This window comes from Peromyscus maniculatus, chromosome 7 (genome assembly GCF_049852395.1).
Source record: "Peromyscus maniculatus bairdii isolate BWxNUB_F1_BW_parent chromosome 7, HU_Pman_BW_mat_3.1, whole genome shotgun sequence".
Lineage (NCBI taxonomy): Eukaryota > Metazoa > Chordata > Mammalia > Rodentia > Cricetidae > Peromyscus > Peromyscus maniculatus.
This window is the reverse complement of record NC_134858.1, coordinates 106,033,804-106,061,154: the sequence shown is the minus strand read 5'-3', so window position 1 is coordinate 106,061,154 and position 27,351 is coordinate 106,033,804. Positions and strand designations below refer to the sequence as shown.

General features: G+C 49.1%; 1 protein-coding gene across 1 annotated transcript; it reads right to left on the bottom strand.

Moving 5' to 3' along the window:
* Nucleotides 1-1,044: 1,044 nt before the first annotated feature.
* Traip (TRAF interacting protein) lies at nucleotides 1,045-27,348 on the bottom strand. The gene is made up of 15 exons (XM_076577015.1): nucleotides 27,132-27,348; nucleotides 19,612-19,669; nucleotides 19,022-19,105; nucleotides 16,656-16,695; nucleotides 15,783-15,910; nucleotides 14,050-14,144; nucleotides 13,467-13,580; nucleotides 12,707-12,794; nucleotides 12,116-12,205; nucleotides 11,618-11,706; nucleotides 6,237-6,392; nucleotides 3,542-3,590; nucleotides 2,737-2,886; nucleotides 2,588-2,638; nucleotides 1,045-2,401 (listed from the first exon to the last, which is right to left on the bottom strand). The coding sequence occupies exons 1-15, from the start codon at nucleotides 27,227-27,229 to the stop codon at nucleotides 2,279-2,281; spliced, it is 1,413 nt and encodes a 470-aa protein (XP_076433130.1). The 5' UTR covers nucleotides 27,230-27,348; the 3' UTR covers nucleotides 1,045-2,278.
* Between the last annotated feature and the right edge of the window lie 3 nt (nucleotides 27,349-27,351).

Genomic DNA, 27,351 nt, shown 5'->3' with positions numbered 1-27,351 from the left:
CCAGGCTCTATTTTTTTTTGGGGGGGGGCAGGGCTTCATATAGTCCAGGCTGGCTTCAAATTTGTCATAGTCAAGGATGACCTTGTATTTCTGATCCTTCTGCCTTTACCTCTCCTAAGGGCTGGAACGACAGGCATGCACGCACCACCACACTCAGATTACATAATCTGATAATGCTGGGCAAGGTAATCATTCTACTGAGCTACACATCTGGCCTTATTTTTAAAATTTTTTTGTTGTTTGCTTTTGTTTTGGGGATAGAATCTCATGTGATCCAGGTTGGCCTGGAACTCATTATGTAATAGACAATAACGTCCATCTCTAAAGTAATGCGAGTTCAAGTGTGCACCGTTACACACGGCTTGTTGCTGGAGCCTGAGCCCAGGGCTTGCCATCTGCTAGGCAAGCGCAAGCGTTCTGTACCACGCTCTCCCTGACCCCAACCAGCCTTCCTTTTGTTGTTGTTTTTTGTTTTTTTGAGACAGGGTTTCTCTATGTAGCCCTGGCTGTCCTGGAACTCACTCTGTAGACCAGGCTGACCTGGAACTCAGAGATCCGCCTGCCTCTGCCTCCCCAGTGCTGGGATTAAAGGTGTGTGCCACCAAGCGGCCACCACTGCCCAGCTCTCTAAAACCCTTTTTATCATTTCAGACAGAAACTGTCAGAGAAGCAGTAACTCCAGCTCCCATTCCTGGCCACTGTTAAGAGTTGTCTCTGTCAGTTTACCTATTCTAGACACTTCCTGGAAGTGGAATCACCCAGTAGCTGTCTACCTCACTTTTCCATTTACGTATCTTGAGTTCTTAACCTATTCCCACCCCTGGGTGGTTGGTGCTAGTGTCCCACTGCACAGATAACATCGAGAGGATGACTAACCTAAGGCCACTCAGCATGAGCTCGCAGCCAGTCTCTCTGTTTTCAACCAGATGGTGCAATTCCCCTCAGTAAACCTCTTTGGCTCATTTCAGCTCCAAACAGGCTCAACATCTGTAGCTGTCTAAGTTACTTTCCTGCTGTGATAAAATACCCCGACAAAAGCAACTTAGGGGAGAAAGTTTTTATTTTGGTTCAGTTTCAGGTTACAGTCGATCATCGCAGGGAAGTCAAGGCAGACGGTGGAGCAGCTGGTCACACTCAGTTAAGAGCAGAGAGTGCCTCCATTCTTGTGCTCAGCTCACTTTTTCTGCTCTTAAACAGTCCTCTGCCTAGGGAATGGTGCCAGCTTACATTGGGCTGGTCTTCCCACCTCAATTCACATAACCACAATAACCTCCACAGACATGCCCACAGGTCACCCTCATCTAGATCTCATCGAGAGGCCCTTACCAAGTGATTCAAGATTGTGTCGTTGACAATCAAAGCTAAGCACCACATACCCAAGGCTACCATCTCCACCCCCAGACAGCTTGAGGCTTCTCGAGGTTACCTATCAAGTGTCTGGATGCCTTCAGCACAAAGCAGACCATGTGCTAGGGAAACAGGAGCATTCGGTCTAATAACGGGAGAAAGGCGTTTCGGAAGTCTTACCCAGGCGAGAGGCCAGTAAGGGAGACTCTCTAGGAGAAAGGGCCCCAGGCCGCGACCTGAAAGCTAACAGCTTGGTCACTGTCTGCTGTGCTTGCTGAGTTCCCTGAATGGACGGGAGCTCACTCTGCTCACCCCCTCACTTGGCTTAGAGCCCAGACTGCAGGGATGCCATTCTGGCTAGGGTCTTCCTGTGCCCTGTGAGAAAGCCAGGCCTGGAGATAAAACTACTAGCTCTAAGTCTAGGTGGCACTCCCGCTTTAGAAACTCATACCAATTTTCTAAAGTCTTGGTACAAATTTATACACTCAGAGCCAGGAAGAAAAGATACCTTTTTATTTTACATGGAAAACTTCCCCCACTTCCCTAACATCCACTAGTTCAAGCTCAGATACACTGAGCAAGACGCAGCTGGAGGCAGGCAGAAGTTCAGGCTCGCCTGCTTAGGAATCCTCCAGCACTTTCATCTACAGTCACATGTGACCCTGGACTATAAAAACAGAAGGAGCCCAGCCACATCTGGTTGTAGCTATATGCAAAACCCTGCAACTGGAAGCAGGTCCTGCTGACCGGAACTGTAACCTGGTCATGTCAGCTCCCGGAGGTGAATCCGTGTGGTGCAGGGCAAGGCGAACACAGGAAGTGCAGTTTCTGCTGTCCTTGCACTGTCCAGGAAGAGGAGCCTTCTCCTCAAACACTCCTGGGTTGGCAGAGGTCTTGGCCTACTAATTGGAGACATGACTCTGGTCACTGCTCACTGCCACAGGAAGGTGTCCAGCTTGGGTTGGGAGGAAGAATTCACAGTCTTTATTCTCACTTTCTGCTTACTCTTGGCCTTGGGCTTAACAGGCATCGGCCGGATAATGGCTGAGTCTGTCTGGAAGCAATGTCAAGGAAGAAGCTTGGAGAAGGGACTGGAATGCAGGGCAGGAAAACCTCAGACCCAGGGTCAGGAAGCGCGGATATATTGAACAAGGCGCCGCTCTGCCCATCTTAGGCTGCAGGCGCCGGCAGTGAGGAGCCTGGGGGTACAGCTCAGGCCACGGCCATAGAAAAAGGATACAGGCTGGATGAATTTTGTTCGTCCTCCAAGCCCATCGAAGCCTACTCTTACCTAGGGCAGAAGGAAGACACGAGTGGATCAGGAGGATGGGCTAGGGCGCTGACTGCCTTGCTCCACCCAGGAGGCCTGGTACCTGCGACCCTACTTACCGCATCTGTGCTGCACCGGGAAGCTGCGGTGGTCCTGTGGGGCTGTTTCTGACCCCGGACGGCATTCCGGATGAAGAGAGGGAAGGCACCAGCCAGTTCCTCGTCTAGCTCTCCTACACAGCGCTGGCCACCCAGTGAGAGCTGGGACTCCTGTTGGGATAACGCCAGAGTCAGACGTGATGAGCTGGACAGCAGCACAGGACAGGGTAGTGACAGCGAGAGAGAGCTGGTCATCAGCATATCCGGCCGGGCGGTGGTGACGCGCACCTTTCATCCCGGCACTTGGGGGGCAGAGGTGTGGATCTCTGAGTTCGAGGCCAGCCTGACCTGAGTGAGTTTTGGGACAACCAGGGCTACACAGGTTTTTGTCTTAAAAAACCCAAAACCAAACAAAAATGGAAAAAAAAAAAAAGAAAGAAAAGAAAAGAAAAGAAAAGAAACATGAGAATATCAGACAGGAGGCAGAGGATAATGCGTCAGGGCTACAATGACGGCTCTGAAGTCAGTCCTGGGCTCGTGAGGGGAACCTGAACATAGTTTGCACTCTCAGAAATAGTTTTTTATTTTTCTTTGTTTTATTTTGTTTTGAGATGGTCTCACTCTAGTCCAGGATGCCCGGAACTCACTACACAGTCCAGGCAGGCCTCAAACTCAAGGTGGTTCTCCTGCCTTAGCTTCCTGAATGCTGGGTCACAGGCATGAACCGGCACACCCAGTTTAGAAGGCAGGTTCCATGTCAGTCTGGCAAAGGCTGGACCTGACTGCTTGTATGTTTTCGAGGAAGCCCCGGCCGGCCGGCCCTTACCTGCTTGTAGACTTTAGGTGTCTTCTTGAGGATGTCCTGCACAGGAGAGCTGTGAGAGTGAGGTGAGAACAAACGCAGGTAAGCAAGGAGAGGGCCAGACTCGGCACACGGCCTTTAAAGGAGCCGCTGTGTGGCATGGCTGCCATCGTGGCTAGGCTTTGGATGAGGTACCTCAGTGGTCTCTACCCCGAGTACAAATCCGTGAAGACGGAAAGGAAGAGTGCCGGGGTCAGGGTCGACCAGACCATGCCCCAGTCTGTGGTTTCATTTCCATGCCCTCCAGGTTCTTGGGCTCTCACCATGTATGTCCTGGTCTCTACCCAGTGCCAGGGAGCCCAACCAGTGCACAGGAGGCCGTGCGCTCACACCCTCCTAAAGGCAGGAGCTATCAAATGCGCTCGGGCCCCACCCTGTCTGTCTGGGGGCTGGAGGCACCTCCTCTGGAAGACCCTCAGGAAGTCAGCCTCTCAGTAAGACTCGGTAAGGCAGTCTGCAGTGCTCCCAGAGTCCCCATGGGACCTCTGCCGGAGGGCCTCTGGCAGAAAAGAGCAGGAGCCCGGTGTGGCTTTCTACTCTTTTTTTTTTTTTTTTTAAGGTTTATTTATTTATTATGTGTACAGTGTTCTGCCTGCATGTATGCCTGCAGGCCAGAAGAGGGCACCAAATCTCATTACGGATGGTTGTGAGCCACCATGTGGTTGCTGGGACTTGAACTCAGGACCTCTGGAAGAGCAGCCAGTGCTCTTAACCTCTGAGCCATCTCTCCAAGCCCCATGGCTTTCTATTCTTGGTGTCAGAGCTGGACACAATTTCCATACAATTCCTGGGACCCTAGCAGCTAGATACCCCTCCTGGAATTTTCCAGTTGAGAGAGAAGATGACGACCTAAGGTTGGCCCGGTGGCTTCTCAAGCCAAAGGAAAGGGGTAGGAGCAGGGCCTGCTGACCCTGGGCTCCTTTGCTCACTTCCCTAAGCTGCAGTGAGCCCCATGGTGACCAGAAGACGACCCTCCACTGTCGCGAGTCTGGCTCTGGTGAGGCCAAGTGCTCCCTCACTCCTCACCGTCCCTGAAGATGGTGGAAGTGTCCACAAGCCTGAAGACCCCATGCGCCTGCAATCACTGTTTCTTTTGTCTTTGTTTCCTCCTCCTTCCTTCTTTGCAGAACTGGGATTGAATCCAAGGCCTTGTTCACGGGAGGCAAACACCGTCACTGAGCTACATCCCCAACCTGTGCCTTCAGTTCTGACAGCTGAACAGGAAGCCACAGAAGGAGGCCAGGGTAAGGAGCTGACACCGAGGAACTCTGGGCTGCAGGCCTCACGACTCGAGCCTGGCCCTCTACTACAGCGTCAGGCCTGGCCGTCTACTACAGTGTTAGGCCTGGCCCTCTACTACAGCGTCAGGCCTGGCCCTCTACTACAGCGTCAGGCCTGGCCCTCTACTACAGCGTCAGGCCTGGCCCTCTACTACAGCGTCAGGCCTGGCCCTCTACTACAGCGTCAGGCCTGGCCCTCTACTACAGTGTTAAGCCCAGCTGTCTTGCCCTCTCCTTCTCTCTCACGGCCCTGCCTAACACAACAATTTCTTTCTCTCATATCCGAAATCTCGCATGAAGATTTCCTTAGAACGAGAGACATGGCTCAGCAGATACAACTGTTTGCTATCAAGCCTGTTGACCTGACTTTGAACTTAGTCCCCACATGGTGCAAGAAGAGAAACAACCCCCACAAATTGTCCTCTGATCTCCATATGCATTCCACATACATACACAAAAATAAATAAGTGTAATTTTAAAAAATGTAAAAAGAGCCGGGTGGTGGTGGCGCACCCCTTTAATTCCAGCACTTGGGAGGCAGAGACAGGTGGATCTCTGTGAGTTCGGGGCCAGCCTGGTCTACAAAGTAAATTCCAGAACAGACTCCAAAGCTACAGAGAAACCCTGTCTTAAAAAAAAAGGGCTGGAGAGATGGCTCAGAGGTTAAGAGCACTGGCTGCTCTTCCAGAGGACCTGAGTTCAATTCCCAGCACCCACATGGTGGCTCACAACCACCTGTAATAAGATCTGGTGCCCTCTTCTGGCCTGCAGGGATATGTGCAGGCAGAACACTGTACAAAATGAAAAAGACTTCCTTCCCTCACTGGAATCGCACACCTATGTATACGAAGGAGTACAGCCGTCTTCACGGTGACACACAAGTGTGCCTGGCCAAGGGGATGGTGGCCCCCCCAGTCCCACTGCATATCTAGAGCAAGTCCCACCTGTCCTCCAGCTCCACACAGCCCCTCATGTCTGCCAACATGGGTTCTTTCCGCGGGTGGCAGGGTCATGGGATCTGTGGTGTGAGATGGTCCTGCATTAAGCATGAACCTCAGAGGCACACACTGGGAACAATTCAGAGTCCCACACTCAGGACTCCGGTGGGTAGGCATTCAAAGTATTGGGATACCTGCCTCCCCACCAGTCCAGACTGGCCCTACTGGGACCAGAGAATTCTCTCTAACATCATCTCGAGGACGATGAAAGGAACAAGCAGGACTGTACACAGTGCGCACTCAGGCCAAGGAGAAGAGGAAGAGGTAGCGTGACCCAAAGCTGCATCCCACTGAGCAGCCTCATCCCACTCAGGGCAGGACCTACAGATGGCTTAGCTACTCCCCACCAGGTTCTGGGCACTGCCAGGGACCAACACTCACCGTGCCCTCTCCAGGCAGAGCTTCTTGGGGTGGCCATGCTGGGAGCTGGAGGTCTGGGCTGGAGGGGTATCTACATCAAAGGTAGCATTGAGGTCAATCTCATCACTGAAGGATGGCTGGTGGAGTCTCGGGTTCAACATCTCCACAGGGGCTGGGCTGAAGGAAGGTCGAGATAATCTTGTTACTTGGGACTGCAGTAACAACCCAGAGAAATCACAGCTCCTCAAGTATCAGAGGCAATTCAGCTTGGCCTGGTGAGATGGCTCAGCTGATATAAAGACTACTGTTTCCAAGGCTGAAGCCCTGAGCTCAATACCCAGAACCTTCAGCCCAGAGTTCAGAGTTCAAGGTCAGCCTAGTCTACAAAGCAAATTCCAGGACAGCCAGGGCTACACAGAGAAACTCTGTTCCAGAAAAGAAGAAGAAGAAGAAGAAGAAGAAGAAGAAGAAGAAGAAGAAGAAGAAGAAGAAGAAGAAGAAGAAGAAGAAGAAGAAGAAGAAGAAGCAGCAGCAGCCGCCGCCGCCGCCATTCAGCCATGTTACCACAGAGTGATACAGATGTGAGGATGTTACTACTTAGCACAGCAAACGTATGCTAGTGGTCTGGTACTTCAGGAGTTGACAGTGATGGAGACACTAGATGGTGTTCTCAAGAGTAACTGTAGCAACATGGGAAAATACCCACATTTAAAAAGCAATACAAAAGCTAGGTGTAATACACAAACCCCTATGATCTCAGGAAAGAAGATCGTGAGTTCAAAGCCTGCCTGAGCTACCTAAGTTTGAGGCCAGCCTAAGCTATATATGGAGGCTGCCTAAAAGAAAAAAAGAGAATATAAAATATATGCACGTACAAGCTAGGCATTATGGCACACACCTGTAATCTCAGCCCTCATGAGGCAGAGGCAGGTGGATCTCTGTGGGTTTGAGGTCAGCCTGGTCTACATAGTGAGTTCCAGGACAGTCAGGGCCACACAGAGAGACCCTGTCTCAAAACAAAACAAAAAAATACATGTGTATGTACAATCACATGACTTGGTGTACCCTGTCCTCCATACACCTTCCACAGGAAAAAGACTTGAATGAAATGCACCTTGTGTCCAATTCGCTCTGCAATTAAGCCCGTAGGTTTCAAATTCTCTACCTTTTTACTTTTATAATGAGAGGGTGGTGCTCACTCTTCGAAAACTGCAGCCAGCCTGACCTGGCAGTGCTCTCCAGGGTCTAAGGTCTGAGGAGAACCCTAAGAAACGGCAGGGCCAGCGCTAAGGACACTTCTTCCAAGGACTTCCCTCGGGAGCTACACCTCAGCCCTGTGCACACTGAGCTGCCTACACATCTGGCTGGGAAGCCCGCGTCTCCCTCCCTTCATCAGTATGGTTCTGTGGTTGCTTACCAACTCCAGCGAGTTTAGGCTAAGGCAGGAAAGGCAAACCCGAGAGACAGGTCCAGTCTGGCAGAGCGAAGCCATCTTACTACCTGAGGGCTCAAGATTTTCTATTACCACCCCCAGGTCTTACCCAGAGGAACCCACGGCACACACTCGGCCTTGGCTCAAGCCAAGCTGGACTTCTTCTCATGTACTATCTACTACACAAACCCAAGATTCAGGAGGTTCACCCTGTCTCTCATTTCAACACGAAGCTCAAAAGGACATATTTCTTGTTCTCTCACACTGTTCAAACTGTTTCTGGGTAAGTTCTCCTTTGCAAATATTAGTCTGTTTCCCTTTCTTTCAGGGTCCACTTTCTTTCATCCATAACTTGACTTGAGGAGGGAGAGCCTAGGGTTCTGTGGTTTCTCCTTCACTACAGTGAAGGCCTGGCTTGAGATACTCTTCAGTGACTCTATTACCTCTGAGACACTCACCTATGGCCAACTTACATAGCTTCGTGTCAGCGGCCTCAGGGAATGAGGCCAAAGACTCAGAGCCCTCCTTTCTAAGGCAGGGCCAAACCCTAGGCAGACGTGCTATTGTGTGGCACAAAGGCTGTCACTATGTCCTCCATGAACTCACAGCTCCTATCAGTCCTACCATAAATGAAGGTCTCCCCAGATCCCACCAGCCCAGAATTTAGGAGTCCTTAGGTCCTTGAGCGATATCTTCCTAATACCTTCTTGATAACTCCCTTTCCTCTGATCTGCACCCCAGTGGGCCAAGGACTGTGGCGCAGCCTTCCAACTCCTGAGGGAAGGAAAGAGTGTGTGTGTGTGGGTCCCTTGGAGCAGCCCCCACCTTCCTCCAGGTTCTCCTCAGACCTCACAAGGCCAGGTCTGGCAAGGCTAAAGGAAGGGCTACCTCCTGAGGCTGCCCTAAAACCACGAGCAGGGCTGGGGACATTGCTCAGTTGGTACAGTGCTAGCCTAGCAAGTATGAGGCCCTGGGTTCAATCCCGGATCTCCATAAATCAGATGTGGTGTAGTACATACCTAGATTCCTAGCACTCGGGATGGAGAGCCAGGAAGATAAGGAGTTCAAGGTCATACCCAGCTACATAGTGCATTTGAGACCAGCCTGAGACTGTCTCAAAAAGATAAAATAATAAAATAAAATAAAGGCTGGAGAGATGGCCCAGAGGTTAAGAGCACTCACTGGCTGCTCTTCCAGGGGTCCTGAGTTCAATTCCCAGCACCCACATGGCGGCTCAGAATCTGATGCCCTCTTCTGGTGTGCAGACACACATGCAAAGCACCTGTATAAATAAGTAAATCTTTAAAATAAAATAAGATGACAGAAGCAAAGGGTAATCCCATCACAACAATGAAACAGGCATCAGGAATAACACCCAGAGCCTTGAGAGAGGGAGAGGGGGAGGGGAAGGGAAGGGGAGGGGAGGGGGAGGGGGGAGGGGGAGGGGGAGCGAATGGCCGGGGAAATGTGAGCCTGACACAGAAGCCAGAATTCACAAGGTGGAGACTACGAGGCATTAAGTACGTCTGAAAACTGAGGCACAGTTCAAGGACTCATTAGAGATGATGGGATGGAAATCAGAGACATGGACCAGGCCCTCAGAGCTACCTTCCAGGAACATTTCCAACAGTTTCTACTGCTCCAAGGATGAAATCTGCACCTACAAGGCTGACTTACAAAGGCTGGCAGCGATGTGGCCCACCTGCCCCCCGCCCCAAGCCCACTGTAGCAACGCCTCAGGGACTTTGAATTCACCATCCTCTCTGCCTGGATTTCTCTTCCCTTCAGATTTAAATGGCGGTTTCATGAATGTGTCTGTACATTTCATATAGACTAGGAAGGTTTACAATTCTTCCCAAGCTGGAGAGATGGTTCAGTGGTTAAGAGCACCGACTACTTCTTCCTAGAGGTTCTGAGTTCAATTCCCAGCAACCACATGGTGGCTCACAACCACCTGTAATGAGATCTGGTGCCATCCTCTGGCCTTCAGGGACATGTATAGGCAGAACACTGTATACATACTAAATAAATAAGTTTTAAAAAAGAAAAAGAAAAGATTCTTCCCAAACCACACAAGTCAACCTAACACTGGACATCATGGCAGATCGTGCATCTACCATAGTCCACAGCTCTCAGTGCATCCTAAACTGGAGCAGGCAGGTAAGTCTGGCTCCACAGAGGGATGTTGAGGAAAAGAATCATAGCTGGCGAGGTGTCTCAGAGGGTAAGGGTGCTTGCTGCACAAATCTAGCAACTTGGGTTAGATCCCTTCAACCTGCCGGGCGGTGGTGACACACATCTTTAATCCCAGCACTCCAGAGGCTGAGCCAGGCGGATCTCTGTGAGTTTGAGGCCAGCCTGGGCTACAGAGCAAGCTCCAGGACAGGCTCCAAAACTACACAGAGAAACCCTGTCTCAAAAAACCAAAAACCGAGCCGGGGGTGAGGGGGGGTGGCAGCGGCGGCGGCAGCGGCGGCGCACGCCTTTAATCCCAGCACTCGGGAGGCAGAACCAGGCGGATCTCTGTGAGTTCGAGGCCAGCCTGGGCTACTAAGTGAGCTCCAGGAAAGGCGCAAAGCTACGCAGAGAAACCCTGTCTCAAAAAACCAAACCAACCAACCAACCAAACAAACAAAAAACAAACCAAAAACCAAAAAAACAAAAAAAGAAAAAAAAAAAAAGATCCCTTCAACCCATGGAAAGGTGAAAGGAGAGAAATGATGCCACAAGTTGTGCTGACTTCCACATGCACACTGTGACACACTCAGCCACACACACACACACACACACACACACACACACATACAGATAGTACAAAGTGGTCAAAGAAGACATCAATGTAGACCAGTGGCCTCCACATGCACACAACACACTCATTCATTCGCTCTCTCTCTCTCTCTCTCTCTCTCTCTCTCTCTCTCTCTCTCTCTCTCTCTCTCTCTCTCTCTCTCTCAGTGCTAGCTGGCTGAGGAGGCTGGCCAGAGCCTTCAGTGAGGAAAGAGCTGGAGCAAAGGCGGCAGAAGAAGCAGGAAGAGAAGAAGTGTTCTCTTACGGTTGGCTGTGACACCCAGGATCCTACAAAACCACTCCCGTCTAAAGCAGCTCCATGAACGTCCCAAGACACAGTAGCAAGGCTCTGAGATGTGGGAAGTCTGGGGCGCAGTGCCCAGGAACAAAGTGGAGTGCTGGAAGGCACTGATGCGTGAATTCACAGGCAGGACGGGGAGGTGCAGGGCGCATATTGATTTGCCAAAAGATACTGGAAAGTGGTTTAAATAAAACTCTGGGTCATTTAAACTCTGGTTTAAATAAAAACAGGAGTTTTTAATTTGGTTCCCCTGCTGGGGTCCCCTAGCAGGCAGAAGACAGCCTTGAGGATGTTCCTAGTCAGCCTGTTTCTGTGAAAAACACTCAGGAAGCTTAACTTGTTCCTGGCAGGGACACCAATCCCTGGGTCTTTTGGCTCCCTCTGCTGGCCACCTTAAAGCACACATTCCTGAACCGGAGGGGGTTATTTTACTTCTTTATTTATTTTGGTTTTTTGAGACAGGGTTTCATTGTGTAACAGTCCTAGCTGTCCTGGAACTCACTTTGTAGATCAGTCTGCCCTTGAACTCACAGAGATACGCCTGTTTCTGCCTCCCGAGTGCTGGGACTAAAGGTGTGTGCCACCATTGCCCAGCTGAGAGGGGGTTATTTGAGAGTGAGGTGCTTTCAAGTTTGTTTCAGAAATGGGGGCAGGCAGATGCACGTGGTGAGAAACTCTAGGATACACCAAGGTAAGTCAAGGCTCCTGCCCCATCCTCAGACACTTCAAAGGCCTTCTCTGGCCGTTCTTTGTCAGATCCCAAATTTTCTCAAAGCTGCTGGCTTTCTGGCCAGAAGGTCCACAAACACCGTCTATGCCACCAAAGCTAGGCATGAAGGTTCTCGGTCTATGATCCTGTATCACCCCAGAAGGCTAACAAACCTCTCAAAAACCAGGCGGCTGACGGTCTCACTGGCCACTGGAGGCAGATTCAAGGTCCCCTGCAGCATCGTTAGCTTCTTTCTTAGGCTCTGGAGGGAATAAAGAGAAGAACATGAGAGAAAGGCTGAGGCACTGAGGACAACACCTGTGAAGGGTGCTGGGAACAGAGCAAGGACTGATGCCCAACACCAGCCTTTAGAATGCCTTTTTGGTAAAGCCCTTGCTCAGGCGATTAGGAATCTTGGAGGTAAGGACTCAGCAGATCATAAAGGAAGATCCATGGTGCTGTTGGCCCTCTGCTGAGGAGGCACAGGCTGTAGGTCAGGTGAGGGTCAGGACACATACCCTGACCCACTTCCCTGACACAGGAGGATAAAGAGCCCAGAGCTACTGCCCTTGACTGGGACTCAGGTTCTCAGGCAGAACCAGCCTGGCCCCACTCCTGGAGGCACAGAAATCACCCCTGACCTCCCCTTCTCACCGGGTCAGGATTCTCACCGTGATTTCCTTATCAGCGCTCTCTAAGTCCTTCTGGGCTGACCTCAGTTCTAACTTGGTCTGATCCAGCTCAGTGTAGACAGTCTTCAACTGTAAGAAAGGACAAGCCAGTGGTGCCACATGTCCTGTCCCTACCTGCTGCCACCCAGTGGATGGTCGGGGTAGAGTCTAAAAGAAACTGGAGGCATGAGGGAGACCCAGACCTTTGGGGATAGGCTCAATTAGGGGTACACACCTAGGGCTGCCTGGGAGCAAGGCTCCTCTCTCTATACATTGCAGCCTACAGAAGTTAAAAGCAGCTGGCCCAAGAACCCTCATAGTTGGGATGGGGTACAAAACAGGCCTCCGAAGCTGTCACACTTGAGGACTGTGTTCTCCAAGATGAGCAAAGGGTAGTGTAAGTGTGTGGTGGGGGCATACCTGTATTAACTGCGCCCCCCCCAATGCACAGTAAAAAGCAGTAATAATTAGTGTCTGCAGGCCCCCACACTAGGCCACTGTGTCAGCCTGGGGGGCCTAGCTCAGGAGCCCCGTCGAGTATGACAAAGGAAAAGCCACGCCTCCTCCTTCCTTTGGCTCCCATTCCGGTACCTTGCTCCTCGAGGAGGCCAAGTCCTTCCTCAACCTGTCAGCCAGCTCCCCCGAGGCCTTCCGCGCTTCTTTCAGATTCTCATACTCTCTGCAAAGTGGCCGTGAGGAGAGATGACAGGACAGGACACCCTGATGTCACAGCACCAACCTAACAAAGGCCTCCCTCCCTCCAATCCTTAGCTCCGCCTCCTCCTCCCTCCAGGGGGCCCCATGGCAGGTCCTGCACTGAATGTAATGAGGTCAGGAAACAAAACTGCTCTCTCTTGTCACCTGCAGGAACCGTGGTGACTGGAGAAAGTATGCAAGAAGCTCCAGCCTCACTAGGGGGCTCCCTACACCCCCAAATGGAGGCATTTTGGATTCTCTGTGCCTGTCAGTCAAATGGCTCCTTCCCAACATTATAGTACCATAATGAAGAATATGGGCAGTTTCTTATCAAAGCCAGACAAGGTCAGTAACCTTGCTGATGGAAATAGACTCCAGATGTCACGAGGAGGGGCTCACAGCTGAGAGCTGCGTGAGCTCCTTAGAAACAACACTTAGAATCCATACTCGGTTCTCTCAGCAACTCTAAGGCAAGTCTCTGTCTATCTTCACGCAGGAAAGTGGAAGCTAGCGAGGCCTCCAAAGTGGCCTGAGAGCTGGAGTTCACCCTACGACAATATGGTTCTAGAACTTGCTCCTTCACACCTTCTGCTTTACAGAAGATGGCAGCAGAGCTAGGACTGGGGAACCGTATCTGGTTCCTGGGCTTACATACTTCTTGAGGGACACGCAGTACACCGCCAGCTGCTCCACCGCTGACTGTCCCACACCCATGTCGCGGATCATCTCCTCCACCTCAGGCCGCTGGCTCTGGAGCAGGAGCTCAATTCTGAAAAACATTCCCGGCCCACGGCATTTGAAATCTGGAGGCTGATGGTTAGTCTGCCTCCCTTTGCCGCCGTTGCTATGGCAACAGCCTGGGCTGCTAGGATGCTTTAGCAGGTGGGTGTGCCCAAGGAAAGGTTCCACAGCAGAGCTGAGCTCAGCTCCAGGGATGCTGCTGAGGAAAAAGAGGTGCTAACAGAGGACGTCAAGGTCAGGGGCTTCTGTCGAGAGGCTGCTGGAGGGAAGGCACGGCAGGCCATCTATCCACAGGCAACAGGACACGGAGTACAAGAGTACCCATAAAAAGGGAAGGAACCCACAGAGGATAAGAAAGGAAATCTGTGCCATGGGCACCTGGACATCTGGGTCAAAGGTGGACAAACCCCATTTTCAGCTGCGGTCCTGAGAATTGCACCCCTTTTCCCAGGGGCCCCAGTGTGAAAGCGCAATACAGAAAGCAGCTACGAACTCACTGCTCCATGGTTTTCATCTTGCTCTTGAGTCGGCGGGCCTCCTCCCGAGCCTGCTTGGCCTCATCCTGCTGCTGTTCCAGGAATTTCATCTGCTTCTGAAGAGCAAGCACACCCGTATATCTTCTTGGTGCTTCTCAGAACCATGGCCACTGAGAGCTATCTGTACCACATCTTTTGTTTGCTTGTTTGTTTTTAATATAATTTATTTAAATCTATTTTATGTGCATTGGTGTGAAGGTGTCAGATCCCCTGGAACTGGAGTTACAGACAGTTGTGAGCTGCCATGTGGGGGTGCTGGGAATTGAACCCGGGTCCTCTGGAAGAGTAGCCAGTGCTTTGAACTGCTGAGCCATCTCTGCAGCCCCTGGTTTTGGTTTTTGACAGGGACTCACACACCCCAGGTTGTCTATGAACTCGCTATGTAGCCAAGGATGACCGTGAACCCCTGATCTTTCTGCCTCCACCTCCTGCTAGGAATATGGGAGTATACCTCCATACTTGGCTTTTAAAGATACTGATAAACATATATCTCCAAATTGTAGGCTATAAACCCCCTCAGAGCCCCTCATGCTGACCTGTTCTGTGTTGTGTGTGTGTGTGTCTGTGTAAAGTAATGGGAATCCAACCCAGGCTTTGAACTATAGCCCTCACTTGGCCTATGCTTTTGTTACTAAGAGACTTCAGGGCAGCTGTATCCTCACCTCCGGAGATATAGGTGAGGCTCAGGCCTGCTGTGGGCTGCCAAGATTCTATGGTCTGGGTCTCATGGTACATGCTTGCTATAATATAGCTGAAGAAGCCAAGAGCACGAACCCATATCTCATCTAGACACATGGACAAGAAGCACCAGGATAGGAGAGCCGAGCCAGGATCTGTCCTCAGCGTGAGACCACTCCATCTCTGACCTGGGACTGCCATCAGAGATTGTTCTGTAACCTGGTGCTAGTTTGCCCCCTCCCTCTGGGTAGGCCACGTGATACAGCTCAGCCTCCAAGCAGGAACAGAAAATGAATATCCTAGGGCCTTGTCTGTTCATAAGGATGGCTCCTATCCCTTTCAAATGGCACCCAGCAAGGGCTGCTCCTGCCTACAAGACTAGAATATCAATCGTGAGTTCAGATCAATCGCCTCATGGCCCTCGGAGAGCAGGAGGCTCACGAACCTAGGCTGATACAAAATTCATCTGGGTCTAGGCCTGCTTGCGCTACAGCTTTGATCTGCTCGGTCAGCTCAGCACAGCGGACTTCAAAGGCCTGTGCTCCTCCCTAGGATGCTGTTTGATCTGGCTCCAGAGAGCAGCCCCGCCAAGGACTGGAGTCCTAATGGAAGATTCTTCAGACTGGCCTCATCAGTGGAGTAGGAGCCACTTTTAGAAACGTGGCCCAGCCCTACTCAGGTCTCCGCCGAGCAGGCCCTCTGTGAAGTGTTGGGAAGGCCTTGTTATCTGGTACAAAATCTACAAGCACAGCCATTATAGCCCCCTTTCTTATGGGCTTGATGGGTACAGTATGGAAGGGTCTTGAGAAGAAGAGATTTGCCTTCACCTTACTACTGTATAAACAAAGGCAATGGCTGAGGCAGAACTAGGAGATATGATTAGAACTGTGAGCCTAGGCTGGGTGTGGTAGTGCATGCCTCTAATCTCTGCACTTGGGGAGGTAGAGGCAGGTGATCACTGTGTGGTCCAAGCACAGGGCTGTGGCTGTACCTCCCCACTGACTCTGAGGACTTACTTTCAGAGTGGAACACAGCATCTGTGTCTTGTCTAGGGCGTTCTGCAGGGACTCCACAGTGGCATTGCGTTCTTCCAGTGTGTCCCGTAGAGTGTCGATAATGGACTGGCTGTCCCGTTTCTCCCTCTCTGGAGCGGGGAAGAGGGGAGCAAGGCAAAGGCCCATCCATGCATGTCAACCTTGACCCCTGAATTCAAGCACCTCGCCCCTTAGCCAGGTAAGAACAAAGTGCAAGCCAGAAAGTTGGGTGGCCTGCTTCTCTCTCTGCCAGGCACCAAGAAAACTAAGCTAGGGCTTTCGCCTAGGAGACAAGCTCTCCTTTTCTTTTCTTTTTTTTTTTTTCTTTTTGCACCCATCCTGGAACTCATAGAGATCTGCCTGGCTCTGCCTCCTGAGTGCTGGGATTAAAGGTGTGCGCCACCACCACCACCACCACCACCACCACCACCACCACCACCACCACCACCACCACCACCACCTGGCCGACAAGCTCTCCTTTTTCCTGCTTGAACTATTTGAGTAGATCTCACTCTTCCCTACTTGTGTAGGTCGAGTTAATTCATCATTACAGAACTCAAGCAAATCCCCGCCAAACTCAGCAGCTGAGCCCTGAAGATACAAACTCATCAGGTGGGACCCCTCCCAAAACTGCTCCTGGGCAAAAAGTTCCAAGCAGTGAAAAGAGGCTGTCTTGGCCTAGGCAGACAGCTTGAGTCAGTTCGCCTCTGCTTTTTGGATAGTTATAAGAGCTAGCAAGACAAAGGAGGACGAACCCCTGGCTTTGCCAGAGGCTGGAGGCTTTCCCCTTAGACCCCTCCCCTCCAACACCCAAGTCAGGGCCTTCTCAGGGCCTCTTGTCACTTGGTAACTTACCTTTCTGGGAAAGCTGGGCTCTGATACTGTCCAGCTCATTCTGCAAGACAATACACACAATAAGCAACAGGAGCACATTACAGCTAGCCTCCATATGACGCCACCTAAGGCTGTGCAGAGTCCCAGGATCAATGAAGACTATTGGTCCAGGAATGGACCCAATATACTTCAAGGCCAAGCCAACAGAGATGCACATTGTTTTATGTCTGTGGGTCTTTTTGTTTGTTTTTTTGAGACAAAATACCATAGTGTCTCACTAAGTAGCTCAGATTGTCCCGGAACTATGTACACCAGGCTGGGCCTTGAACTCACAGAAATCCACCTATCTCTGTCTCCTGAGTGCTGGGATTAAAGGCATGTGGCATCATGCCCAGTATGGGACATTTTTAAAAAGGATTTATTTACTTTTGGGCTGGAGAGATGGCTCAGCAGTTAAGAGCACTGGCTGCTCTTCCAGAGGTCCTGAGTTCAATTCCCTGCAACCACAATGGTAGCTCACAACCATCTGTAATGGATCTAGTGCCCTCTTCTAGCCTGCAGGTGTACTAGCAGACACAGCATTCATATACATAAAATATATACATCTTTAGAAACAGGTTGTTTTTCTTTTATGTGGATCGGGGTTTGCATTTATGTCAGGGCACCCCGTCTTCACATTGCTGCTGAGACCAGAGACGGTGTCAGATTCCCTGAAACTGGAGTTAGAGTCCATCCTCAGCCGCCATGTGGATGCTGGGAATCAAAACCTGTCATTTGCAAGAGCAGCCAGTGCCCATAGACCCTGAACCATCCCTCCAGCCTTTTAGGTAAGATGTAGGAAATGAATGCCACAGAAAGTGAAGCTTGGCCTGCTGGTCGGTTGGTCAACAGCAGAAGCTCCCGGGGCTCCTGGCCCTGCAGCGGCCTCACCCTCTCAGAACATTAGCTTCACTCACCAGGGACGCAGAACAGAGATGGCCAAGCCCTGAACCATCACTAACTAGTTCTCTCCTTCTTAGGCTCTGCCCGCTCCGGTCTACCTCGCTCCGAGCTGGCTCTAAGAGGCTGGAGTAGAAGTGGATCCAGCTCCCACTGGGGAGTCTCGAGAACTCACTGTCCTGGGAGCTAGAGAAGCCTACAGCCACGGTCAGAGGACCAAGTCTTCACAGCACACTTTCAGGCTCAGGCAAGTGTCTACGCCAAGCACACTTGCCTCCAGATCACTCTTTAAAGGTTAACAGAAGGCTCAGAATTTCACAAGACCAACAGTAAGGCCCCCCAACTACCAGTCTCTCTGCCCAGGACTCTGGGGGGTAGGAGCTCCCGGCAACTGGGCTGGGCGGTGTAGACCAAATAACTGGGAATGGAAATGATAGGTAGGTAAGGACACGCGGGGGTCTGCCTGAGAACAGACACCGGCTGCTGCGCAACTCCCCATAGTCTCTGGCTCCTTCCACACCTCAGCAGGATGCCTTCGAAGTCCTTGCTCCAAACTATTCAAGATGCTGCCTCCCTGTCTCACAGACTTGGCTTTGAAAGCTGAAAAGACTCGAAGCTGCCTTTGTTGTCTTCATCACAGGGAGGACACCTCTTAAAACTGGGAGCAGTTACCATGACGATGAACAGGCTGGCTCCAAACACAAAAGCTCAACCATTTTGAAGCAAGGAGGTTCCAAGGACATCACAACACCCAGGAGGCTAAGGTCAAATGAGTTGTAATCTGACAGATCCCCAGCAAATTAACCCTTAGCGTTCAGCAATCACTTGTAAACCCCAACCCAATTTTCCTCAAGACATTCTGCCAATCTAGCTCCCTCACACAAACCAGAAGGACATTTTAGATTTGGAGGGGAAATGGGAGAAGCAAGCATAGAAGGCAACCTGGTTACCCTCGCCTGTCGTCTGGCTTTCCACCTGGGCTAGAAATCTTGACTCCAGGGGCTTCGTCCTCTATGGCTGGGCTTGGAAAGGCCCAGGCATCTGCCTTCACACCACGTTCTCCAGGCAATTTTGAGGCACAGCTAGGTTAAGGAATGGCGGCGTCACACATCTTCCCTGACTAGTGAGAATGGAAGAATTTCCTAATGTGTCACTAACTGTCCGGCAAGAAAGTGTGCTGAGCAGGAAGGCTCTAAGTCCTTTGTACGGGAGGAGGCATGCTGGCCCTGAAGGCCCAAGGAGAGATCTCATGGCCATCCGGCACCACTCCTTCAGTGTATGTCTCTGAGGACCGTCTCAAAGCCACCGCCCTCACCTTGATCGCTCTACCAAGCCTTTGCCCCACAGGCCCAGCTCCATCTACACTTTAGGCACCTTCTCTAAGTGGAAGTGAAAAGTGAACTCCTAAAAGGTTTGGAATTCAGTAGAATGAGATCAATTCTGGGTACCTTTAAGAATTCTGCATCCAAGACAGTCTCCTCTTCCTGGGCAAGGTCAAAGAAAAGCTTATTGATAATACTCTTTTTGCCAACCTGGGTGGGAGAACAAGACAGAGAATAACGGTGGAGTGAGGTCAGAGGCGAAGAGGAAAGACTGAACGTGGATTTGACTGCCAGCCGTGGGCCAGGTCTGCTCTCAGGCCTGACTTTCCAGCACATCTCCTTTTGAGTCAGAAGACTTCATTTCTACACGTACCCAGAGTCAGGACTGCTGGTCCGCTGGTGGCTGCAGTCATGTCACTGCAGACAACACTTACAAGTGCTTAAAAGATTCTTCAACGCTATGCACAGGGACATTTGCTAAATATTAAAGAGGCCCAAATATACACACGTGAAGACTGGTGGGGAAGCCCATCTTCCGGCCACCCATGGGGTATAAGCAAGCCTCCAGAGGGACTCACCGGCATCTGTGATCAGCTGGCTCAAACCAAGAGAGTCAAAAAGGTCAGAGTATTTCTATCTCTGAGATGTTTTCCCCATCCCTGTTTTCCGGAAAGAAGAGGTCTTTAACTGAGACACCCACACTCCATCATCCTTACCTGGATTCTACACTGTGGGCAGGTCCGACTTGGTGCTGTCTCAAACCACTGGATCAGGCTGCAATGAAAACAGAAAAAGACAAGTAACCCTGGCATGGCTGCAGATACCGTCACACGGCCACTGCTATTAGCTCTTCCTTGACCCATCGCATGCCTGCCTGCAAGGACAGGTCGTCACCACAGGCAGGACTTGCCTTAAGCACCGCACAGTGCTCGGCAACGGGCTGTGGTTGGGGTGGAAGGCTTGGCCAAAGGCTTTGCAAGCTGGGCTGTAGAGTGTAGGTGACAGACAAAGCTCAGAGTCTCTCAGGAGACGAACTTCCGATAATACCCTACTTTAAGTTAGGACTCTAAGGGCTACACTCTTTTAAGTAGTGGTAAAAGCAAAACACAGCTCAGATTTACATAATTTATCGGCATGGTCCAGCAAAACCTGAAACAGTCTCCTGTAGGTGTGGTGGTACCTACCTGTAATCCTAGCACTAGGCAGGAGAACCGTATAAAGAGAGACTGGGGCAGACTTCTTCACCCCAGGAATGAGAGAAAAAACTCCTCTTTGAAAAGTGATACCATTTCCTATGTCCAAATCTTTCCTATAAATACATTAAAAAAAAAAAACTACAAACAAATTCAAAGACCACATTCAACACAAAATTAAGGCCAACCAGGCACAGTGGAAGAGTTAACTAAGAGGCATATTATCAATGAATCATTAAAATATAATGAAGAGAAGTTAGGCACATGCACAAAAGCATATTCTGTATGAGCTCATCTGTATAAAAGGAAAAACAGGCAAAGTGGTACCTTTACGTGTGTGTGGGTGCTGGCAGGGATAATCAGAAGAGCACGTGAGATTTCTAATGCAGATAACATCCTCTTTCTTCTGCAGAGCTGGAGAGCTAACCTGGCTCTATGTAGGACAAGTGCTGTACCACTGAGCTACCCTCCCAGTTCTATACCACGCTTCTAAACTTTTTTTTTTCGAGGCAGGGTTTCTCTGTGTAGCTTTGCGCCTCTCCTGGAACTCACTTGGTAGCCCAGGCTGGCCTCGAACTCACAGAGATCCGCCTGCCTCTGCCTCCCGAGTGCTGGGATTAAAGGCGTGCGCCACCACTGCCCGGCTATACCACGCTTCTAGATCTGAGTTCTGCACAGGTGGGCTGGATTTGTGATGACCCTACAAGCTATGTGCTTTTAGCATGTGTACGTTTCTCTAGTTACTTCTACAGTACTTCAATAAAACAAAGCAATCTATAGACATGCTCTTGCCTGTAACCCCAGCATTTGTAACTGAGACTAGAGGATTGCCATGAATGTAAGGCCAGTCTGGAGTACATGGTGAGTTTTAGGCTATCTCAAAAGTCAAATAGCCAATCTCAAAAAATAAGTGGCCAGGCGTGGGGATGAATGCCTTCAATCCTAATACCTGGGAGGCAGAGGCAGGCAGATTTTTGAGTTTGAAGACAGCCTGGTCTACATATTGAGCTCTGAGCCAACTAAGGCTACACAGTGAGACCCTGCCTCAAACAAACAAACAAACAAACAAAAAAGGAGCCAGGTATGGTGGCACACACTGTATCTTAGATGTTTGAGAGGCAAGGGCCTCCCAATGCTGAGTTTGAGGACAGACCAGGCTATATAGTGAGATCTTGTATTAAACCAAAACCAAAACCAAGGAAACAAACGAGCTTTAATGGCATCTGGGAAGCAAAGGCAGGAAGATCAGAAATTCAAGGTCATTTTCAGTTACATAGTAAGCTTAGGGCCAGCCTGGGCTACAAGAGACCTACCAACAAAACCAACCAACTAAAGTTAAAAAGCTAAGGGTAAGGATATAGTCCAGTGATAGGACATTTGTCTACCATGTAGGAAACCTTGGGTTTTTTAGGATGGCAAACAAGACAACAGAACTTAAAAGATGAAAATTGCTGGGCGGTGGTGGCACAGGCCTTTAATCCCAGCACTGGGGCGGGGGGGTGGGGGGGGGGGTGGGGGGGGTGGGGTGGGGGGGTGGGCAGGCGGACCTCTGTAAGTTCGAGGCCAGCCTGGCCTACAGATCCAGGACAGGCACCAAAGGGAGAAACCCTGTCTCAAGAAACCAAAAAAAAAAAAAAAAAAAAGGTAAGAAATTAGAAAGATGATGATAAAAAGACATAGAGGTACTCTGAGAAAATCTGGCTCCAAAAACACAGTGGTAGGCAGAATAATGCTGCCCACCTCCCAAAAGTCTATCCGGATCCCTAGTCTATAACATGCAATTTTAGAAAGTAATAAGAATTTTGCAGATATAACTAAACTACGAATCTTGAAATGAGGAGGATTTCTGCTTTTTGTCCCAGCTGTTAAGGGTTGAACTCAACGGCTCCCATACTTTGCTTGAGTTCTACCGAGCTGCACCTTCCAGTCCTGAGATAAGGGGCATCAAAGAAAGCATCCTGAAACATGCTCTAACCAGCATGAATGAACCTTTAAGACACTACGTTAACCGAAATAAACCTGTCACAAAAGACAAACTGTACTTAGCGAAATCAAGTTCACTGAGACAGGACAAGGACAGTTTCCTGCGCCTTGGAGCAAGAGACAACTGGGAGTCACCACTGAAGCAGTACAGCATTTCAACTTGGGAAAATAAAAGCATTTTAAAACAGTGGTGACAGGTGCACAAAATGTGAATACTTAACGTCACTGAACTATATAACCTTCCACTGATCCACATCACCAGCCCTAAAATCATTAAGATGGTGATTTTTATAATGGACATATTTTGCCACAACTGAAAAACAAAACAAAATAAATAAGCCAAAAATCAATGTGATGCATGCAGTACTTATCAGGACATCCATCATGAAAAAGGAAGGATTAGGAGTGTGGCTGTCAGTACTTGCCCTAGGCATGTGCAAGGCCCTGGGTTTGAATCCTAGTAACACACACACACACACACACACACACACACACACACGCACGCACGCACGCACGCACGCACGCAAGCACGCAAGCAAGCACACACACACACACACACAGTTTAGACAAGTTCTCACTATGTAGCACAGGTTGGCTACATTTTGTGTGTGTGTGTGTGTGTCTGTGTGTGTGTGTGTCTGTGTGTGTGTGTGTGTGTGTGTGTGTGTGTGTATGTGTGTGTGTGTGATTTAGCTCAGGGGTAAAGCATGGGGTTAGTATATACCAGGCTATGTGTTCAATGTCTAGCACTAAAAATAATAAAATCAGCTGTTTAAAATCAGCTTGTGCAAACACAGAGATGTGAGAGAGAAATAGAGACAGAGACAGAGACACAGAGAGAGAGAGAGGAGAGAAGCAGGCAGCTGTTGTGGAAAATAGTATGCCAGGTCCCAAAAAAACCTAAATATAGACTCTCCATATGGCCCAGTCTTTCAGCTCCCAGGTATATATTCTAAAGAACTGAAAACAGAGGCCCAGACAGAGACCTGTACAGCAGTTCATAGTAGCATTATTCACAGCAGTCAAAACCTGGAAATACCTGTCTATCAACAAATGAATGGATAAACAAAATACGGTATTTTCATACACACAATTAAATATTGGCTACAACAAAAATAAAATTCTGATACGTGCTATGAGATGGATGTTAAAATTATTATGCTAAGTGAAATACATCAGACTCAAAAGGACAAGGAATAAAGACCACCTACATGGGATGCCTAAAGTAGGGAACCCAAGGGCAAAAGGTACAGTAGAGGGGCTCAGGGACCAGGAGGAGAGGGCACAGAGAGTTATCATTTGATAGGCAATGTGCTTCTGTCCAGATGACAGAAAGTTCAGATATCAGCACCTAAAAATGGTTACAACAGTGCCAGCTATGGTGGCACACAATTTTAATTTCTGTACTCAGATGGATCTCTGTGTTCAAGGTCAGCCTGGTCCACATACTGAGACCTTGCCTCAAAAGAAAAAAAGTTAAAAAACTTTTTCTTAAAAAGTTAAAATAGGGCCAGGTGGTGGTGGTGCAAGCCTTTAATCCCAGCACTCGGGAGGCAGAGCCAGGCAGATCTCTGTGAGTTCGAGGCCAGCCTGGTCCACAGAGCGAGATCCAGGACAGGCACCAAAACTAGAGAAACTCTGTCTCGAAAAACCATAAAAAGAGTTAAAATATCCAGGCATGGTGGCGCACACCTTTAGTCCTAGCACTAGGGAGGCAGAGGCAGGTGGATCTCGGTGAGTTCGAGGCCAGCCTGGTCTACAAAGTTCCAGGACAGCCAGGGCTATTACACAGAGAATACCTATCTCTCGAAAAACCAAAAAATAAAATAGCTAATTTTAATGTAATACATAATACAATAGTAATAATAATAATAATAATAATAATAATTGAACTAAGCATGGGGATATATGACGGTAACATAGCATGAGAGTCTAAGCTTGAAGCCAGCCTGGCTACATAAAATGATAGTAGTATTTTAAAAAAACAAGGGCAGGCTGGAGAGGTGAAACACTGGCTGATCTTCCAGAGGTCCTCGGTGATTCCCAGCAACCACATAGCAGTTCACAACCATCTGTAACTCCAGTTCCAGGATAGCTGACACCCTCTTCTGAACTCTACAGATACCAGACATGCTCATGGTGCACACCCACACACTTAAAATAGAATAATAAAAACCAAACAAACAAACAAAAAAAAAAACAAAGGCTAAGGATGACTCTCAATGGTAGAATACCTATTATCTCACAAGTGACCCCCAGCATCACAACCACACACACACACACACACACACACACACACACACACACACACACACACACGCATGAAAAAGAAAGGTCACTGGGGGACTGGAGATGTAGCTCAGTGGTAGAGTACTTAGTTCAAATTATAGCTACAGAAAACAATTAAACAAGGTGGTGGAGACAGGAGTTATTCTGAGTAGTAAAATAAATAATGATATAAAGTTCATAACTGAAAGCCAAGATAAATACCCATGAGTCCACACTGTAAACAACTGGATAGAAGAAACTACTTTTCATTCCTGGCTGATTGTGAACTGGACCTAGTAACTTGCTCTAGAATATTGTAAGAAAAATAATAACTTTATAGTGGAAAAACTTGGACAATACTAACTTAACCAAGGAATCTAAGTTAATATCCCCAAAGACTAGTCATAGTGATGTAATTGCACACCCTCAATAAGATTCCAGGAGAAGGGCACCTCACCACTGTGGTAGTCTCTCCTAAACCCAAGTCTAATCATAAAAAAAATGAAAAGGGGGCTGGAGAGATGGCTCAGCCATTAAGAGCCCTGGCTGCTTTTCCAGAGGACCTGAGTTCAATTCCCAGCACCCACATGGCGGCTACAAGTGTCTGTAACCTCAGGTTCAGGGGACCCGACACCCTCACAAGGACATATAAGCAGGCAAAAACACCAATGTTCATAAAATAAAAATTAATTAATTAAAGAGAAAACATTACAAACTCAAACAAAATAACTGACCTGGAGTCTTCAAAAGTGTCAAGACCATTAAAAACAAATAAAACAACAAGATCTGGCCGGGCAGTGGTGAAGCACGCCTTTAATCCCAGCCCTCGGGAGGCAGAAGCAGGTGAATCTCTGTGAGTTTGAGGCCAGCCTGGTCTACAGAGTGAGTTCCAGGACAGGCTCCAAAAGCTACACAGAGAAACCCTGTCTCGAAAAACCAAAAAAAAAAAAAAAAAAAAAAACCAAGATCTACAAGAAACACCAAAGCTGTCGCAGACCAGTGTTGTATGAGATGATAACAACTGACTGTATCCTGGTAACCGAGCCTGGATCCTAGAATAAACATACGGGCATTGATGAAAGAAAAATCACTAGTAAAACTCAAACTCCATAGGGTCACAGTATTGTACCAGTGTCAATTTCTTAGCTTGGAGAATTGTACAAACATTATGTAAAATGTTAATACTGGAAAACTTGTGCAAAGGGCATATAATAACTCTCTGTATCATCATTTAAACTTATCAGTAGATGAAAACTATTCCACACAAAAAGTTCATTAATTGGGAGGCAAAGGCAGGCAGTTTGAGTTTAAGGCCAGCCAGAGTGACATAGTGAGATTCTGTCTCAAAAGAGAAAATTTATTCAAAATACATAGGGCAGTGAATAGAGAGCTTGCCTAGCATGCACAAAGCCCTAAACTCAATCCCTAGCACCATATAAACCAAACATGGATGGTACACACTTGTCATTCCAACACTTGGGAGATGGAGACAGGATGATTAGGAATTCAGGGTCATCCCTGGCTACCCAGTAAGTTCAAGGCCAGCCAAGGGTACATAAGACAACGTACATCAGTGGAAGCCATGAGTAGTGGTACTCACCTGCAATTCCAGCACTCAGGAGCCTGAGGCAGGAGGACTGCCACGAATCCCAGGCTAGCCTGGGCTAGAAAGCAAGTACTAGCCAAGCCAATAGTACATAGCAAGTCCCTGATTTAAAAAGTGCTGGGATTACAGGTGTGTGCCACCACTGCCCCGTTTGTAACTGTGACATTTTAAGTGCAAAGATTATTATATCATATTTTTAAAGTCAAATATACTTTCAAGAGACAGACCTAAATTGCAAATGCACAGGAAAGTTCCAAGTTAAAGGTCAGAGGGAAGCAGGTGATGGAAAGCACTTTCAGTGGTAGGATTGACTTCTAACAATGGCTCCCTGAGCAGTACTGGATTGAGCAGTACTGGATTGTGTGTTTTTGTTTTTGTCTTTTGACACAAGGTCTCAGAAAGTCCAGGCTCTAACTCACTATAGCTGAGACTGCCCTTGAACTCCTGGTCTTTCTGCCTCCACATCCTCCCTCCTCCCCTACCTTTACTGGAATATGCAACACTTCTGACGGTAACAAAGGTTTTAAACAAAGCTCTGGAAATAAGGGATATCCAGCAGTGTTCAGGGTGCTGTCCCAACACTTCCTGCTTCTTGGGTCCTTTTGCCCCCACCAACCTCCCACTGCCCCAAAGGGTTTCTTGTGTTGGGAACTTTGAACCAGCCTGTCCACAGTTACAAAGGGATCCTTTCCCCACTCACAAGATAGTTGAGCGTCAGGACCCTTTGACAAGAAGGCACTTTCTTGCCTTTCCAAGTTAAGCCGAGTTTGCCGGAGTAGTGAATACACGGGGTGTCTGGCCAACGAGATGTTTCTGGATAGAAACAATCCGAACCATCAAGCAAACCACACAGACCCTTAAGGGTTGCCAGAAGCCTATTAGGTTGCTTGTTGAGTCTCAAAGAAATAAAAAGGCTCGTTAATGCGGTAAGAGCTCATCTCCGCTCAGACTAACAGTTTTAAAGTCACATTTCTTTGCACACGTTAACACAGAGGCACCTAACTCTTTTTCACCGTACCCCTGGGCTGCGATCACTTCCACCTGGCCCACTTCGGCCCAGGCTGGAAAGCTTCCGGAGGCTCCTCTAATGGCATCACCTTTCTGAGTTCTGAGGATGGATTGCCTCAGGCCGGACACCCCATAGCTTCTAGGACACGCGCCGGGACCCTACCCCGCTGTCACTCACCATTGCAGGTGAAAAGTGTGGCCACAGTGGATGGCAGCCACGTCGCGTGAGTGATCGAAGAAGTCGGAGCAGATAGTGCACAGGGCGCGGATAGGCATGACGGCTCGACTCAAGTGGCCAGACTAGCCCGGGAAACTGCAATAGATCCAGCTTGGTGGCCGAACCGCCGCGGCTCCACTTCCTTCAAATTTCGCTCCACCGCACGACTTCCGGTACTGAA